Here is an 18,490-nt window from a genome sequence, read left to right as displayed (position 1 = left end):
GTGCGTGCGTACGTACGTGCGTACGTGCGTGCGTGTATGTGTGCTAAAATGTTATAAACAAGTAAACTTACTGTAACATCTATAATATTAGCAAAAATTATATTGATTATTCGTTATCTCATAACCTCATAATAAAATTTTATGTCCAAATTATTCCATTTCATAGAATTATAACTCATCAGTCTCATTATACAATTTGAGAGAATGAAAAATTCAATGACTAAACTTTAGGCAAATTATCTTTGAAAAAAAGTTTCTTTTTATGAATAAGATTTCTAGAAAAAGTCTTTGTCAAATCAATTTCTTGACGCCAGGGAAAACTTACTTTTTGGAATTGCGCTAAAATTTCAAGTAGGCACCGATTCGTTTAAATAAAACAGTTTGTTGGTCTTATTCATTTTCGTTTATTTATTCTTTTGTACACTAAGGGAATCTTATAAAGGGCGGACTTAATGCCTGATGGCATTCTCTGCCATTGAACCGTACCGTTGAACACAGAGAATAGAACAGGCGGTCCATGGAAGTATCTGTCAAACATAATAAATAGAATATTATATTAAACTAGCGACCCGCCCCGGGTCTGCACAGTTTTTTTTAAGTAAGATATTCCATATGACTATGTTACTCACTGATAATGTAGATTTCTATAAATGTAAGAAGTTTTAGAATCGGTTCAGTATTTTTTTAATTATCCATTGAAGAAACAATACATTCTTCTTCTTTTAATAATATTAGTTTAGACTAGTTTTTGCTCGCGACATCTTACGTGTAGATTTAGAAACCAAAAAAAGTAACGAATAATATAGACCGCAATGGACTGGACTAGATAGACTGGAATGGCAACGTATAGAGGATATCATGGGCGAAACAGTATACTCTGTTATGTTCATGGTACTGCTCATGTCTATAGGCGACGGTTTCCACTTTCCATCAGGTAGGCCGACATCTTACTTGCCATTCTAAGTCGCATAAAAAAATCACTTTTAGATATCAAGATGAAACATACATCAGACTTTAAGTTATACCTTCAGGGAAATTGCAGTAGTTTTTTTTGTGATGCCGAAACAAATTTACAGACATAAAAAAATTTCTAACAATAATTATTTTGATATCTAATGGTCTTATTGAGACTTCACTCATTATTTTTTAAATATCTCCCATGTACAGATGTCGTTCATTTACAATTTTATTATATTAGGATGATTTTATATACTAGTTTTTACCTGCGACTTTGTCTACGTGATCAGGATATATTCAATGACTGGAATAAAAAGTAGCCTATGCCCTTCCCATATATGTATGTGTATACCAAATTTTATAGTGATCGTTTAAGCCATTAAAGTGCCAAAAGTTAACAAACAAACATACATGCAAACTAAATTTTTACATTTACAATATTAGTAGGAATAAGGATTTAGAATTGATTAAATTGCTGAAGAACAATTTCTTTCTTTCAATTTCAATCTTTCTTTTGTTGACTGTGATTCTTCTTCTTTATAAATTAATATTATTCCCTGACCTATATTCAATCTGAGTTCATGGATTTAAAAGTTACTCAACACTATCTTTTCACAGAGAGAGCTGTGGTCATTTTTCAAACTACTTTGTACTAAGTGTAAACTTTTGAAGTTTCTTTAAAGAAATGAGTTTCTAGTTGGACGAAACTACGATGCATCCGACGCGAGTGTAGAAGCATGTAATACACTTTTTAAGCGACCCCCGAAAGGAGAAGTTTGTCAATTCATCTGTATTTTTATGTACCTACTAGATATATTTGTTTGTTTAAATAAACCAGAGGGAGACATTGTACAAAAGTCGACTGCTTGGGTACCTCTGTCCCATTCGTGTTTCTACCGTGAAGCAGTTGTGTTTGTATGGCTGTGTTTCGGTGTGAAGGGTGGGATATGGTGTGAATTTACAGGGTACAGAGGAATAACACCTGAGTCCTCAGGAATGGCAACGCATGGGGGGTATCATGGTCGAAACAGTATACTTTGTTATGTCCATGGTACTGCTCATGTATATAGGCGATGGTTACCACTTTACATCAGGTGGACCGTCAGTTTGTTTATGTATATAAGTTGTATAAAAAATAATATTATATTATCTGTGACAACACTAATTGTATCTGTTATTCTCCCTACAGTCGCTCCTACAGTGAAAGTGCCAAATCAGTTGCTAGGAGCTCCTCTCGGTACGGACGTGAAGTTAAAATGCTACGTGGAGGCTTACCCTAACACCATTAACTACTGGATCAAGAATCGAGGGGAAATGTTACTAGATGGGTAAGATTTTTTTTTCTTTTTCTAGTCTGCTAATTGGCAATCTGTTCCTTATAGAACAATAATCGAATCTGCTGTTTGGATGTCAGGTTTAAATCTTGTTAATATATGATGTGGCCAATCTATTAACCGGCTCTCAATCTCTGTAAATCTTCCTACCAGTCCTTGGATGCAGTGTCTTTTTAATTGAGAGAAACTAATGCTTCCCGATCCCTGTAATTGAGCGGCCAATTCATTTCTATGCCTATTCAATCTGGACTGATAGCTGGTAAGAATATTATTTATTTATTTATTGTATATATACATCTTGTATATTTGACTTCCACGAGGTAGACAGGCTTTGCCTAGTGTCAAGTCATATTTATATTGTACCTTTGTTTAAGGAAATAAATTTTACTATTATTTTAAAAATTTTTATTATTATTATTTATGACTAGCGACCCGCCCCGACTTCGCACAGGTGCAATGCTGATACTAAATATACTACAGAATACAATTTCGAATATATATTTTTTTTTATTTTATCATAACGTTTATTTTATAAATACGATAAAATTTTTAGTGTTTCTCTACTATATTATGCATGTTTTATACATATAAACTTCCTCTTGAATTACTCTATCTCTTAAAAAAACCGCATCAAAATTCGTTGCGTAGTTTTAGAGATCTAATCATACATAGGGACAGACAGACGGGAAACGACTTTGTTTTATACTATGTAGTGATATCATATCTTCTAATGAGCAGATATACAGATTGTCACATTCGATTTGTTATTGATGTTTTTGACGTAGACGGGAGTCTTGAAGTAAATCATATTCACAATAATGTTCACACCGGTGGGCAACGTGGCCCCACCACTCCCACCCATTAGGCTCCCTATAATACGGTTGAACACAATAATGACTGGTTCATTCGTCATACTCGTAAACGGTTGCTTCTTGTAAGAACTGGTCTGTTCAATAATATTGTGATTGATTGTAGTTTCCCTCAACATGAAGTTTGTGATGATCATTGTTTCCATTCGCATTTTTTTTAGTTTTACAAAGTTAGCTTACATTTTTTTTATACAACTTAGAATGGCAAACAAGCTAACAGCCTACCTGATGGAAAGTGGTAACCGTCGCCTATAGACATGAGCAGTACCATGGACATAACAGAGTATACTGTTTCGCCCATGATACCCCCATGCGTTGCTATTTCTGAGGACTCGGACGTTATTCCTCTGTACCCTGTAAATTCACGCCATATCCCACCCTTCAAACCGAAACACAGCCATGCAAACATAACTGCTTCACGGTAGAAACACGAATGGGACAGAGGTACCCAAGAAATCGACTTTTGTACAAAGTCTCCCTCTGATAATAAATACATAATATCTGAGCTCCTTGGTTGTTTTCCACAACTGGGCAATTAAAACATTCGAAACTGGGCAGTAAGTGGGATATCCTCCAAACAGTAACACAATCATGCAAGTACGATTATTATTGGAATAGGATTTGAAAGCAAATAGAGTTCTATCAGTAAATATATTCTTCTATCACAGAATAATGATAGAAGAAGCTGCACTTCATTGAATTCTCGAATACCTACTGTATACCAAGAGCAAGAATGTTGAGCATCCACAGCACTCCCCAAACAATATCAAATGTTATAAATGTGTAATATCGTACTGAATTATAAAGGGGGGAGGGGGGGGGGGCACTTCTAAAATGATTGAAGTGAGAACGGAATTCAGCACTGTACGTTATTATGTTTCTCTAAAAGAAATTTCTTCATTTCTTAAAGGAATTTTCATAAGACTTCGTTGTATATTTATTTTATATATTGTATGAGAAATTTCGAAATGAATTTATTTATATATATATATATATATATATATATATATATATATATATATATATATATATATATATATATATATATATATATATATATATATATATATATATATATATATGTTCTTTTAGATGAATATGTTACAGGAATTTCGTAATTGAAGTGATCTCGAATTTTCTGTTCTTTTCTGATTATTTTGTCAACAGACTTCAAAAAGGAGAAGGGTTTTCAATTCGGTTTAATATTTTTTGTATTTGTTACCTCATGGTCCGTTAGTGCATGGTAGGCCTTCAGTTTAGAACTGTAGTTGTAAACTGAAGGCCTACCATGAAATGTTTTCCGAAATTTCGGGTCCGAACGAAACACAAATTTCATGTTAAAATTACATGATAGATACCGTTTAAAAATGCTAAAGTATCATTCCTTTGGACTTTTATGGTAGGATTTATGACAAACGAAATGTTAAGCTCCATTTACTGGGTCGATTTCGGTATGAACAAAAACACGAAATTGATTCCGAAAGTTCGGAATTTCATTTCATGGTAGACCCCCTGTTTCGGACAATTTTTTTTTATCTAAAAGGATATACTTATAGATTGGTCCTGTAGATATTTTATCAATTATATTATTTTTAGTTTTTAAACAAAAATAACAGATTTTGCCACTAATTGTTTCTTTTTTCTTTCTAAACACGATTTAATTATCATAAAGTGATTATTTTGCGACCGGCTGATTCAAACTTCTTAAATTTTATTTACCTTATACTTTTTTATATAGATTTACTTTTAGAATATTTTAAAACATAATTTCTACTTCGTATCTTTTGACTTTTGTCTTTTATGTTTAGTCGCTGTACAATATATTTTATTTCTCTGCTAAAATCCATGTTTTCATCATTTATTACCTCATCACAATCCACCGCTTTGTAGTACTGGCAGTGACATAAAAACATACTTATAGTTTTAATAGTAAACAGTCACCATAGCTTATGGACGTCTGCACCATCAGATTTATCACGTGTGCATCGTCAACCCTCAAGAAATGTTATTACGTCCTTTTAGAGAAACAAACATAAGCTGCAGTCTCTAAGGAAAACCCGACAGGAAGCACATTTCACAGCATGTATGTTCGCGGGAGGAAACTCCTCTAAAATGTGGTTTCGTATGCGATGGTTCATTCACAGAAATCAGTTCTGTTTTTATTTAATTAAATAAATATTCTATCTATTAATCTCATTTTCGTGTACAATATTATTTATTTATTCTCTATTGCAAAATAATACTTTGTACAAGTGGCGAGTTTAATACCATATGGTATTCTCTACCAGCTAACTATTAGGTAAAAACAGAAAGCGTATGAAGGGCAGATGTGGTGAAAAATATGTGACATAATTATAGTAACACATTGAAATAATTATATATATTACATAAGAAATGCACGTATAATACATAATCATAATATGCATATATATATATATATATATATATATATATATATATATATATATATATATATATATATATATATATATATATATATATATATATATATATATATATATATATATATATATATATATTATACCACTGAGGTGGCAAACAAGCATACGGTCCACCTAATGGTAAGTGGTTACCGTAGCCTATAAACACCTGAAATACCAGAGGTATTACGCGTGCGTTGCCGACCCTGAAGAAACCTCTTTACCCCCCTTTTGAAGAACCCCGTGCTGTAGTCTATTGGGAAAACCTCGGCAGGGAGCTCATTCCACAACCTGAGTGTTCGTGGGAGGAAACATCTCTGTAACCGCGCAGTACGCGATCATTGAGGCTGTAGGACATGAGGATGAACTCCCTGTCGATGGCGAGCCGTACGATGGTAGAAAGTGGCTGTGGGCATCATATTGAACAATTCCTCTGAGCACAATACATTGTACAGGCGGTAGAACACGCAGACTCACTCTGCGTGTTCTACCGCCAAAAACCGTGCAAAACCTTTTCTAAGACTCAAGGGTTCGCTATACCGCTTGTGAGCCTGGGATCATCGACAATTCTCATAGCTCGTCGTTGCGACAAGTAGAAAGGTTCAAGCTAGTATTTATGTGCTCCGGCCCATGTTGTTTGAGAATAGAATTCGTGACCATTGTATATCTTACAGGCGATAACTTAAACTGTTTTACCAGCACGGTGGTCTTATAAATTTATTTATATTTTTAATTTTATGAATGATTAATTTTACGGCTTTACCCCATATTCTATTCCATATCGAGTTAATAAGAAAATACAATGTATTAATTAATGTAACCCATTCCTATAAACTAGTTTCAGTTTCTTTCAGATAAAAAAAAATATGTAACCAAAAACTGAAAATATAAATTAAAATTCTCGAAAAAAGAACAACCTGTATCTGTGTCAACGGCACTACATAGTACAAGATAATATGTACATGTATTTTACTGTGTAGGTAATAGGTTAGGTAATAATAATTTACCAGAGGGAGACTTTGTACAAAAGTCGATTGCTTGGGTACCTCTGTCCCATTCGTGTTTCAACCGTGAAGCAGTTGTGTTTGCATGGCTGTGTTTCGGTTTGAAGGGTGGGATATGGCGTGAATTTACTGGGTACAGAGGAATAACACCTGAGTCCTCAGGAATGGCAACGCATGGGGGGTATCATGGGCGAAACAGTATACTCTGTTATGTCCATGGTACTGCTCATGTCTATAGGCGACGGTTACCACTTTCCATCAGGTGGGCCGTCAGCTTGTTTGCCATTCTAAGTTTTATAAAAAAAAAAAAAAAAAGGTAAATACCTATTTTATGCAATACCGCTGGTAACAGATACAGGTTGTTCTTTTTTCAATTTTTTTTAGTTATATAAAATTTTTTGTAAGAAAATTATATATTTTTTAAGCCTCTATTATATTAATAAACACACAGTATATCGATTTATTAGAATTATGATCGCTTATCGTTTGTTACTTACAACGGGACCGGCTAAAATTAATATAGGAAACATAATGTAGCGTAAAAGATGTGGGTAACGTTTCCTAATGATTCGTACTAACTTTGCCTTTTCTGATACTTCTTATATGAAATAACTGAGACTTAATGTTCGTTTGTTTTCTTCCATCTAACTACACTAGATATATTTACCGCACTGTTATGCTCTTGTAGATTGGGTTTCTGCAACTTCGCACGAGATTGTACGATACAAAACTAGGTCACATGGCAGACAAGAGATTCCTTATAAAATTAAATACTTGACTATTGAAAATAATACTTTATTCTATTGTATCTAATATATAAAATTCTCGTGTCACGGTGTTTGTTACCAAACTCTTCCGAAATGGCTTTACCGATTTTTATGAAATTTTGTGTGCATATTGGGTAGGTCCGAGAATCGGCCAACATCTATTTTTCACACCCCTCAGTGATAGGGGTGACCCACCCCCAAATATTTATTTTTTATTTTTTGAACAATTTATTTTATTTTTATTTTATTATGATTTAGCATTGAAAAATACATAAAAATTCAAATTTTCACGCTTTTACGATCAACCCCTGTCGTTTAATCGCAATTTTTATATGCCGCAATATGGTTACGCGCACATGCACACGTATAGGTATGCTTTATGCGCGCAGACAAAACATGAGTATCTTATTTATTTATTTATTTACACTTTATTGCACCAAGTAAAAAGAGAAATAACAAATACGGTAAATATTAATGAGAAGTGATACAAAAGGTGGCCTTATCGCTAAGCAATCTCCTGTGTACTATATTAGGATATAATCTATCCATATATCAAATTTCGTTCAAATTCATTTATTAATACAATATTTGCATAAAAGAGTCACAAATATCCATATATCCATCCATACAAACTTTTGCTTTTAAATATTAATAGGATTTGCTGTAACTAGTTAACATTTATGAAGCACTTTCTTTGTTCCCTTATAATAGTTAAATAATATAATAAAAAAGTTAAATAAAATGTCAATATAGGAAATGTAGCAGCCGTTTTTACTGTGACCTTCGAAGAACGTAATTAATGTAGCATTATTTCAATACAGAAATAGAATAACCTTGTAATAACAATACTAAATTAAATTCTTTGATATTTTTTGAAATTATTTTATGCATAATTAAGATGTCGTAATTTAAATTAAAAATATATATCACTATAGTAATATATATATATATATATATATATATATATATATATATATATATATATATATATATATACAACTTAGAATGGCAAACAAGCTGACGGTCCACCTGATGGAAAGTGATAACCGTCGCCTATAGACATGAGCAGTAGCATGGACATAACAGAGTATACTGTTTCGCCCATGATACCCCCCCATGCGTTGCCATTCCTGAGGACTCAGGTATTATTCCTCTGTACCCAGTAAATTCACGCCATATCCCACCCTTCAAACCGAAACACAGCCATGCAAACACAACTGCTTCACGGTAGAAACACGAATGGGACAGAGGTACCCAAGCAATCGACTTTTGTACAAAGTCCCCCTCTGGTATATATATATATATATATATATATATATATATATATATATATATATACCACTAAAGTCTATGAAATATAATTTAACATCAATGTCATCAACTTATCAGTCTTTAACTGTCCACTGCTGAACATAAGCTTCTCCTTGTGGAGTTTTACCAGTAGCTGCCACGCTTGACAGGCGGTTGACAATCGATTGGCAATCACAGTTAGCCTTAGAAGATGTTTAAAGAGGGACGCTGCTGCCCATTCTTCGCCCTCCCTTAGTCGACTCCCCCAAAAAAGGAAGGAGTGTCCTATTCTATGCCGGGACCACACGGCTAAATCTACCATACCATGCAACAGTTAAATTAGATTATAGTCAAGTGTATTTAGGCAATTGATATATATTCTTTATTGCACTTGTAAATTACAATGTTAATGCATTTATAAATGTTGTGAGCAAAGGTGGACTTATCTCTGACAGAGATCTCTTCCAGTCAACCCAATGCAGTTAGAAAACATGTTGCTAGCGGGCAGCTGAAGTGCTACAACTATTAATATTTAGTATACATAAACAAATATACAGTTAAATAAAATATTAAGATACATAATAAAATATTACATAAATACATATACTATAAATAAATATAATATCTACCTACTTATACAGTGGATGTTAAAATAAATGAATATACTACCTAGAATAGAAATTTAGTTCAATGATTTTAAAGTTTGATACATACATACATACGCCTGAGTCATCAGGAATGGGGTGTATTATGGACGAAACAGTATATTCTGTTATGGTACTGCTCATGTCTATAGGCGACGGTTACCACTTTTCTTCAGCTTGTTTGCCATTCTAAGTTGCATAAAAAAAGAAAATAAAATGTATGATTCTTCAGATACAAGGTAGAACTATATAACAGTGGTTTAAGTTGTATCTGTGTTAAGTATAAACATGTTATAACTATGTAATAAATAAATAGTAAACGTAGAGTAACTTCAACATCTAAATACAATATTTTTAGAGCTAAATTAATAAATCTATTGTTATTTAGAAGGACCTCTAAGGAACTCATTACCCAGTGGGCTTTTAAAACAAACATTAAGTTTGTTTTAGTGCGTGCAGTGCAGAATAAAAGTAAATTGCTTAACAGAATCGTTATTAAATATTATTTTAGGATCTTTCAATGTATATTATTATTATTTCGGACACTTACTGCCCTGTTACTGTTGGACATATACCTCCTCCATTAGGGTACCTCTCTTGCCAATTGTTGTCACGCTTATCAGGCAGTTTGGCAATAACTGTTCAGTTTTGTTAAGGTTTTAGGAGGGGCTCTAATGCCCATCTTTCGACCATTAAACTTAGTAACCTCTAACGACACCTATGAGATAGAAAGGGGTGACTCATTCTATGCCGAGACCACATGGCACTTCTAACATATATATTTATTTATTATTTATTACACTTTTAATAAAATAAAGAAACACTAAAATTGTTTACAAAATGGCCGCTTTAATATTCAGTAAACGTAATTGTGGATATCTGTACTTGTAGAATTAAATTAATAATCATGTATTTTCTTTGTTTTAGGCCTAAATACATAATAAGAGAAGAGAAATCATCATACAAAGTATCCATGTGGCTCACCATTAGACAGTTCTCCAAAAACGACATTGGTACATATAATTGTGTCAGTACCAACTCTCTGGGGAAGAGTGAGGGTACGCTTAGACTGTATGGTAAGTTATTAATTTTTTTGCAATTGTAAATATTAAGGGTAGCTAATATATAGCAATATCTATATATTGTAGTTAGAGTATCTATACATTATACATTGACTCAATAACAAATACGAGTACATTATCTATCAGTTATTCGCTATATAATATCGAAAAAAGAACCCGTTCGTAATGAATATAGATATCCGACTGGTATTGGCGATATCGCAATGGGTGGTTATCAATGTCCAGAAGAACTTAATACATAGAATCAGATATTACGCATCTCTAGTAGATATAACAGATTTATGGTAATGAAGGCCAAAATAAGCTCAACATGATTTGTGAAAATTTAATTTTGGAAAATATTTGTCATCTTTTTTTTTTTGTTATTTTCAATTGTCTTCAAAAAAGAAGGGTCTCAATTCCTTAATCACCTCTTACATCACTCACAGGAAAGAAAGAAGGTGGCCAATTCTGTGTTATATCTATTAAATCATAAAAACAAAATTGTTTACCAAGATTTCTTATTTCAACATTCTTCACATTTAATTTGTTTATTTATATTTAACCGAAATCACATTTCGTTTAATTTAAAAATTAAAATACTTATCACAGTTTTCAAAATGTCTGAATATTCTTGTTACAAGTGCACTTGAAACTTATTAATTTTCCATTTGTGAAATTTGTTTCTTCAATTCTAATTTTCTTCTAACGTTTACAGAAATAAAACTCAATTCTCACACAGAGGACTTCAGCAATCAAATCAGTGTCGCTGGAGGTAAGAATAAAAAGTTTTCACTTCGAATACTTACATTTATTTTAGCAAATGAAAATTAAATCCCACTGGATACCTTTTCTTTCTCTCTCAGAAACAAAGCTGAAGTGTATTAAATTTTGAAATTTTGAGGAGAATTAAAAAGTACTGCGGTTTCTAAACTTTATAGTCAGATAAATTAATGTAATTTGTTAATAAATCAATTTTTTTTTAAGCAACTTAGAATGTCAAACAAGCTGACGACCCACCTGATGGAAAGTGGTAACCACCGCCTATAGATATGAGCAGTACCATGGACATAACAGAGTATACTGTTTCGCCCATGATACCCCCCATGCGTTGCTATTCCTGAGGACTCAAGTATTATTCCTCTATACCATGTAAATTCTCTGCCATATTCCACCCTTCAAACCAAAACACAGGCATGCAAACAATGGGAACAAACAACGAATGGGACAGATGTAGCCAAGTAAAAGATTTTTGTACAAAATCTCCCTGTGGTAATTAACAATTAATTTCTAATTATAAATATTGTACAGTTATATAGTGAATATATGATAATGCTAATTATAAAAAGAGTAATTTCTTTGTATCGCGAAGGTAGAAACAAGCATACAGCCCGTCTGATGCTAATCAGTCACTGTAGTCTATGGATGCCTGTAACATTACGGATTTGTCATTATAACATAATATAAGACAACATCGTCGATCCTGAAGATACCTTAATACACCCAATAATTTATTTATGTATTTTACATTACATGTAAAGTTATGGGATAATAATAAAGTTCTCCGAATTCCTTTTTTTATTTTCATTATTAACAAACTTTAAATTTATGTCTTAATAATCATAAATTCCAATTCTGATAATTTATATTTTATTTATATTCAATTATAAATATCAAAATAAGAAAATTAGAGAAACATTATCATTGAATATTCTTTTTATTATTTATTCTATTTTAAATTAAACTGTAAAATATTAAAGTCATTTAAGAAGGTCATTAGCTATAAAATAACAAAGATGGCAGATAAATTGACAAGGACAGTGAAAAATAAGAGGAAAGAAATAAAAAAAGGGAAGCAAGGAAGAGAATATATGTGATGTTTAATGGTAGGCGACGATGCAGAAAATGAAGAAAATATATCACCATAAAATTAAGGAAGCAAATTCAAGATTATAGAATTATAAAAGTTATTGAAACAAGAGCCTGTTTCAATAGAAATTAATGAAAAAATAATCAATTGTTATTAAAATTATAATAAAAATTACTCTTTAAACGAGATTAACAACAAATTGTTTACCATTAGATGGGTTGTATGCTTATTTGCCACTTTTGTGATACAAAAAAAAAAACATTGAAATTTATCAATAGATTATCACATATTCGGATCATGTAATAGTTTACATTTTCATTAAATTACATTTAAATGGACTATATGTAAAGATAGACACTCTCGATAGGCATTCCTTGTGAGATAAGCGTATTTTCCCTCTTGTACCTCGTTTAAAATTCAAAGAATAATAGAAAATAGAATCTGTAAGTTCGGAATTCTATTAAAGCGATTTCTCCTCCCGCAGGTCTCACAGAAGCGGCAAAGGGGAATACTTGTAAGAAAATACATTTAGAATGGACGTTGTTGATTATATTCTGTTATATAAATCTATATATGTTAACATAGTTATTGTAAATAAACTGTTAAATTAACATTTTATGCTTTAAAGGTGAAACGTAATTCAATTACATGTTTCAATTTTTGTAAATATTAATTTGTAAGGACTAATATTTATTGTAAAAAAAAAACACATTACACAACGACGACTATACTCAGTAATTAGATCGTGTATCCAAAGATTCGCTTAGTACCGCCAAAATTGAACTGTTTACATCTAATTGTGTAAACTCATCGCTCGATTATAAGACTGTTTACAAAACAAAAAAAAATAAAGAATAATGAATCAATATATGTTTTATTTAATTTTTCCTCAAAACGAAATAGTACTGTAGTTTTTTTTAAGGAATAAAAATGAATTAGTAACTCCACCTATGCTATCAGTAAACGTTGACGGTATACTAGTGAATGATGATTGGGGATAATGATGTTTTTCAGGTTTTTATTTAGGGATGATAATGAAGTGATCCCGCCTATGCTATCGGTACACGGATGTGGAGCTCCAGTTAGGAATGATAAGTGAGAATGAAAGGAGGCTATCGTGACAAATTCATAAAAAATTAACCGCGATGATTCCACTTTGGATGTTGCTGGAAGAAAACTCTATTAGAGTTAATTTCGTTTTTGTACTTTTGATTACCTCTGTCATATTCTTATAACTATTGTGTACAGTAAAGAATTAAATAAATTATTTCCAGTAAGTGGAGGTAACCTAATAGAGTATATTGCTAGCAATTATTATTAATAATCCCTACTCTGCAATACAATTTCTCTGTTATAATTTGCGAATATGGAAACAGAGTACTAAAAGTAGTAAGATTCTAAATAAAATCCTACTCAAAATTAAATAAATAAAAAGAAAATTCACACTTGTCTTGTGTTGTGAGTCGTAATCCTCTTTATCTGAGTATGCAGGGTAACTTCTTTCATTCGCTCTTGTCTAGTAATCGTGCTCATTATGTAGTAAAGTCTCATGATATCTCGTCATTTTTCTCTAGTAACTGCCATTCTAGAATATTCGTGGAAAGCACCTAAACCTAGCAGCTTTATGATTACGCATCTAACCTTTTTCTAGATTTTTATATTCATGATAAAATGGCTGTATTCCATTTATTTCTTTTTCCATTCAATATGCTCTTGTCAGCGGTCGTGGTCATTATGTAGTAGAGTCTCACGATATTCCGCCATTTTCTCTATTGGCCGCCATTCAGGCACGATAGTAGAGAGGATTGTCTACCCCTAAGCCTAATTGCGTTTATATAGTTTGTCTAATCTTTTTCTCCCATAAGTAACTAAACCTGTTATCATCCTTAATAATATTATGGAATAGTAAATTTATTTTTTTGTTTGTTATCTCTTTGGTGCTTTATTGCCACGACATTTGGCATACATTTGGACAAAGAAGACTGCTTATGTTCCAGCCAATTATATATATTTCGGACTCCCGTATTATGTTTCGAGTTAAGACTATATATTTAATAATTGGAAATGGAATATTTCAAAATACAGTATTTTAGATAGATAGATAGATACTCTTTATTGTTTCCTCCGAAAGATTACAATAGTAAACTTATTATAAATATAAATAATTACAAGAAATAATCACAATGAGAAAACAATGGGCGACCTTATCGCTAAGAGCGATCTCTTCCAGGCAACCTTTGGATGGAGAGGAGTAATTATAAACAATTTGGTGGGAGGCACGATGAAAAATTTTGTTAGTTCTAAATATGGGAGATGTGATACATATAATAATATAAATATTATCCCTACTCATTAATTTATTTTTTTATTACATTAGTATTTTAGTCATTTATAAGTTCCATATTTCTAAATTTCATGCAAGAAAAATCTGTACAAAGATTTTGCTTATACAAAATAATGAAATGTGTATACAATTATTGTTATTTCTATACTATATCGTATGGGTAACACTTACTCGGCATACAATATTAAATTTGCCGTTTTTTTTTTACTCAGAAAATCCATTAGGGCTTCCATCAGATTGAAAGTTATATTATACTGAAACTTTTGACATGCGCACCTTTTGAAATCAATGAATGGAAAAATAATGTGATCGCTTATAAAGTTCAGTTTGGATCACACATAAAAGAAGTGGGAGCCTATTGAAGTATTATTAGAATTTAAAGTGCCATTCATATTTTAATAGATGATAATGGAATGGAAACCCCGCCTGCGCCGGTATATACTGGCGGGGCACCAATGAGGGATGATTGGCGAGGATAAAAAGCAGGTCAGTTAGCCCATCGTGACGAATTCAACGATAAGTTAGTCACGATAGTTTCCAGGAGGAAACGCGTGGAGATCGACTTGGTATAGAGACTAACCTCCCCATGATTAACAATCCTTTCTCCCCTTGCTTTTAATGAGGTAAGTACGGATAATAAAAATAGTGTTCATATCGCATTTCACTGGAGTGAAACAATATCACAGTTGTCAATTAAAAAAAATATATTGAACATTTTCAATAATTTTTATTGAGTATTTTATTAGTTTTCTAATAGATTATAAAAATGTTAATTATTCAATAAGATTTTGATTACACCATCACTGAAAATTTTCATTTTGATGGCAAAGAATTATTCGAAAATAACAAAAGCAAATTTATACTCTATCATTGTAGACGCAAAAATTTTAGTACCAGATTAAAGTACAATTTATTTTATTTAGTAAATAATTTTAGTACTACAATAAAACTGATTATTTGAATATAATTACTTTGTTTAATTCCGCTACCATTAGTATCACTATCACTATCAGAAGTCCCACTATCTAGTGGTCAATCATTGAGTGCTGACAGTCGCACACATATTAATGGTAGCGAAATAAAATAAAATAATTATGTTCAAATAACCATTAATATGGACTTCTGCAATATTACATAGTTCAGTAAAATATTGACGATAAATCTGGTCATTAAAATGCAATTCATCCTGCTAGACAAGTACCAATGAATTCATCGGTAGATACGTTTTCGATTCCATATGTATGAGACAGGACAATATAACGACGCCCAATGTAATGTTTATTCCCCAACATGTAGCAACAAAAATGTATTAATTAATATGTTTGCCTGCTTCTTGTTTAGTGGGCCACGTGTTACACAACCAAAAAGTAACAGAATAGTCGATTTAAAAGGCATCGTGTTTAACTAAAATTTTACGTTTTTATTTTTAAAGTAACAAACATTATATTATTCATACAAACAATGTATCAAATGGGTAAGTAAAACAAAACATTCCTACCATTTTAGAGTTGTGAAAATGACATTCGCTCGCGAATAATTCGGCTATTTATTTCCAGTCCGTCGAGGCAGGTACGCTTACACCAAAAACGAAGGTTGCATTTGATAAAATATTCAGATGGTCCATTTTTGTTCCGGCTTCCGCTGCTATATAAAATTATGCAACTGTGGTGGTATGCACTCCAGTCGCTGACTTTGATTTAGCGCAAACAGCGCGACGTTTTATAATTTAAATGTTCAGAATATTTGAAACAAAAATTCTCTGGAATATCCGCTTTTGTCAGCTCTAGTCCGACATTGTTTACATAAAAGCTGTTTAAATTGAAAATGTTAGCAAATGTTATTATGATATAGTTCGAAACAGCCCAGCCCAGGATAAGCAAGCTGAAATGGCAATGGGCTGGTCACATTGCCTGAAGAACCAACAACCGATGGGTAAGAAAGGTTCTTGAGTGGCGACCCTATATGCGCAAATGTAGTTTAGGATGATCCCCCACTAGATGGAGTGACGACTTCAAATGCATTGCACTAAATCAATGGATGCAGGTGGCTTAGAACCATTCCTTATGGCATATGATGAAGACTAGGCACTGCTGAACAGTGGACAGATAACAGCTGATATGATACTTTTCAACCTGAAATACTGCCATAGACTTAAGCAGCCACCAACTTAATTACCTATTCAGATTAGTACCGATGTCGTTCGTACAGCATTCGTACATTTTAGCTGCCCACTTGCTCACATGCTTTCTCACTGTATTGGATTGGCTGGAAGAGATCTCTTACAGAGATAAGTCCACCCTTGCTTACAATATTTATAAATTTATTATCTATGTAATTTACATGTGCAATAAAGAATGTGTACTCTTACTTTTTGAAGATTGGTTTAAGCTTTACGATGTTAGTGACATTCGCTTTTTTGAACATTTGATTACCTCTGTCATATTTGTATGTATTATTCGTGTGTAGTGTGTGCGTGTGTAGTGTGTGTGTGCGCGTGTGTGTGTGTGTGCGTGTTTGTGTGTGAGCGCGCGTGTGTGTGTGTGCGCGCGTGTGTGTGTACGCGCGCGCGTGTGTGTGTATGCCTGTGTGTAATAGCAAAAACAAATACACTAATATTTGTAAAATGTGTTTTTTTATTTTCTTTTCTTTTTGTATTCTGTTTACGCATACATTTCATACGATATTCAAATTTGGGCGATCACGTATACGACCATAATGCACTGTACTATAATATTCACTATACTGAATTTACGATATTGATATAATATCAAATATCTATTCCTATGTTACGAATGCTTGGCTGTTACAATACACATATTTAGGGTATGTATGTATATCTAACTAAAATAGGGATAACCAGCAATATCGTATTCCATACTGTTTATTTATCAATTCTGAATAATTTATTTATTTTTAATACACATATTTAGCAAATAATATAGGCAAGCTCAGATCCTTCTTTATAAATCTTGTTAGGATTATAAAAACAATAATCAAAATTCGGATCAGAATTGGCGAGAATACAAACAATAAAAACATAGATAAATAAATAACAAATACCTACCCACCATTTTGTAGTCATTTAAATAAGATTTTATTACACAAAAAAACCGAATCAATTGTGACTGAACTACTGAATTAATTTTAATGAAATTTCTACGGGTACAATAGAAATTTCATAAAAATTTTGATGCTTTTACTATAAGTAAGCAAGTAAGTACATCCTTTCAGATAAAAAAAGAATTCTTCATTTCGGTTTCTAACTGATGGAGTTGTGAGACAACAAACATAAAAAAATACAATCCATTTAAGAACCTCACTTTTTTTAAAGTCGGTTGAAAACTACTTCAATATTGACAAAACTAGTTTAAAATCGACCTGATTAAATAATAACTAAGTATGAGTTATATTGTATTGCAATTAATATAGTATCATGGGCGAAACAGTATACTCTGTTATGTCCATGGTACTGCTAATGTCTATAGGCGACGGTTACCACTTTTCATCAGGTGGGCCGATAGCTTGTTTGCCATTCTAAGTTGTAGAAAAAAAAAAAAAATTATATGCGTTATTAAATCCCTATTGAGTTCGAAACTAGTCGAGACAGTCCCGAATTTAAAACGTGAATAAAGCCGATATAAAAAATTATGAACAAAAATATAAACAACTTAGTTCTTTTTTAGCGACCCAATCGAATAGAGACTCGTTGACAATTAAATATATCTCCAATGTACTAAGAGTATATTCCTTTTTAAAAGGCCGGCAGCACACCTGAAATGCCGCTGGTGTTGTGGGTGATCATGGGCGGCGGTAGTCACTTACCATCAGGTGAGCCGCATGCTCGTTTGCCCCCTGTGTTGTAAAAAAAAAAAAAAAAAAAAAATAATATACTAGTGTACTTGTGTACTA

The 18,490-nt window shown here is 32.3% G+C and overlaps 1 protein-coding gene across 2 annotated transcripts in view; it reads left to right on the top strand.

Moving 5' to 3' along the window:
* LOC128202370 (limbic system-associated membrane protein-like) overlaps window positions 1-13,094 on the top strand; it is a 73,502-nt gene extending 60,408 nt beyond the window's left edge. For both annotated transcript variants that reach the window (XM_052902507.1, XM_052902508.1), the window contains exons 7-10: window positions 2,147-2,285; window positions 10,234-10,382; window positions 11,086-11,142; window positions 12,722-13,094. In XM_052902507.1, coding sequence (XP_052758467.1) covers window positions 2,147-2,285; window positions 10,234-10,382; window positions 11,086-11,142; window positions 12,722-12,822 — 446 coding nt within the window. In that variant the 3' untranslated portion in view covers window positions 12,823-13,094. The remainder of the gene's footprint in view (window positions 1-2,146; window positions 2,286-10,233; window positions 10,383-11,085; window positions 11,143-12,721) is intronic.
* The last annotated feature ends 5,396 nt before the right edge of the window (window positions 13,095-18,490 follow it).

Source organism: Galleria mellonella, unplaced genomic scaffold (assembly GCF_026898425.1).
Source record: "Galleria mellonella isolate WM207_F2 unplaced genomic scaffold, CSIRO_AGI_GalMel_v1 utg905, whole genome shotgun sequence".
Taxonomy (NCBI): Eukaryota; Metazoa; Arthropoda; class Insecta; order Lepidoptera; family Pyralidae; genus Galleria; species Galleria mellonella.
The sequence above is the reverse complement of the archived record's forward strand: the minus strand, read 5'-3'. Positions and strand labels throughout refer to the sequence as shown.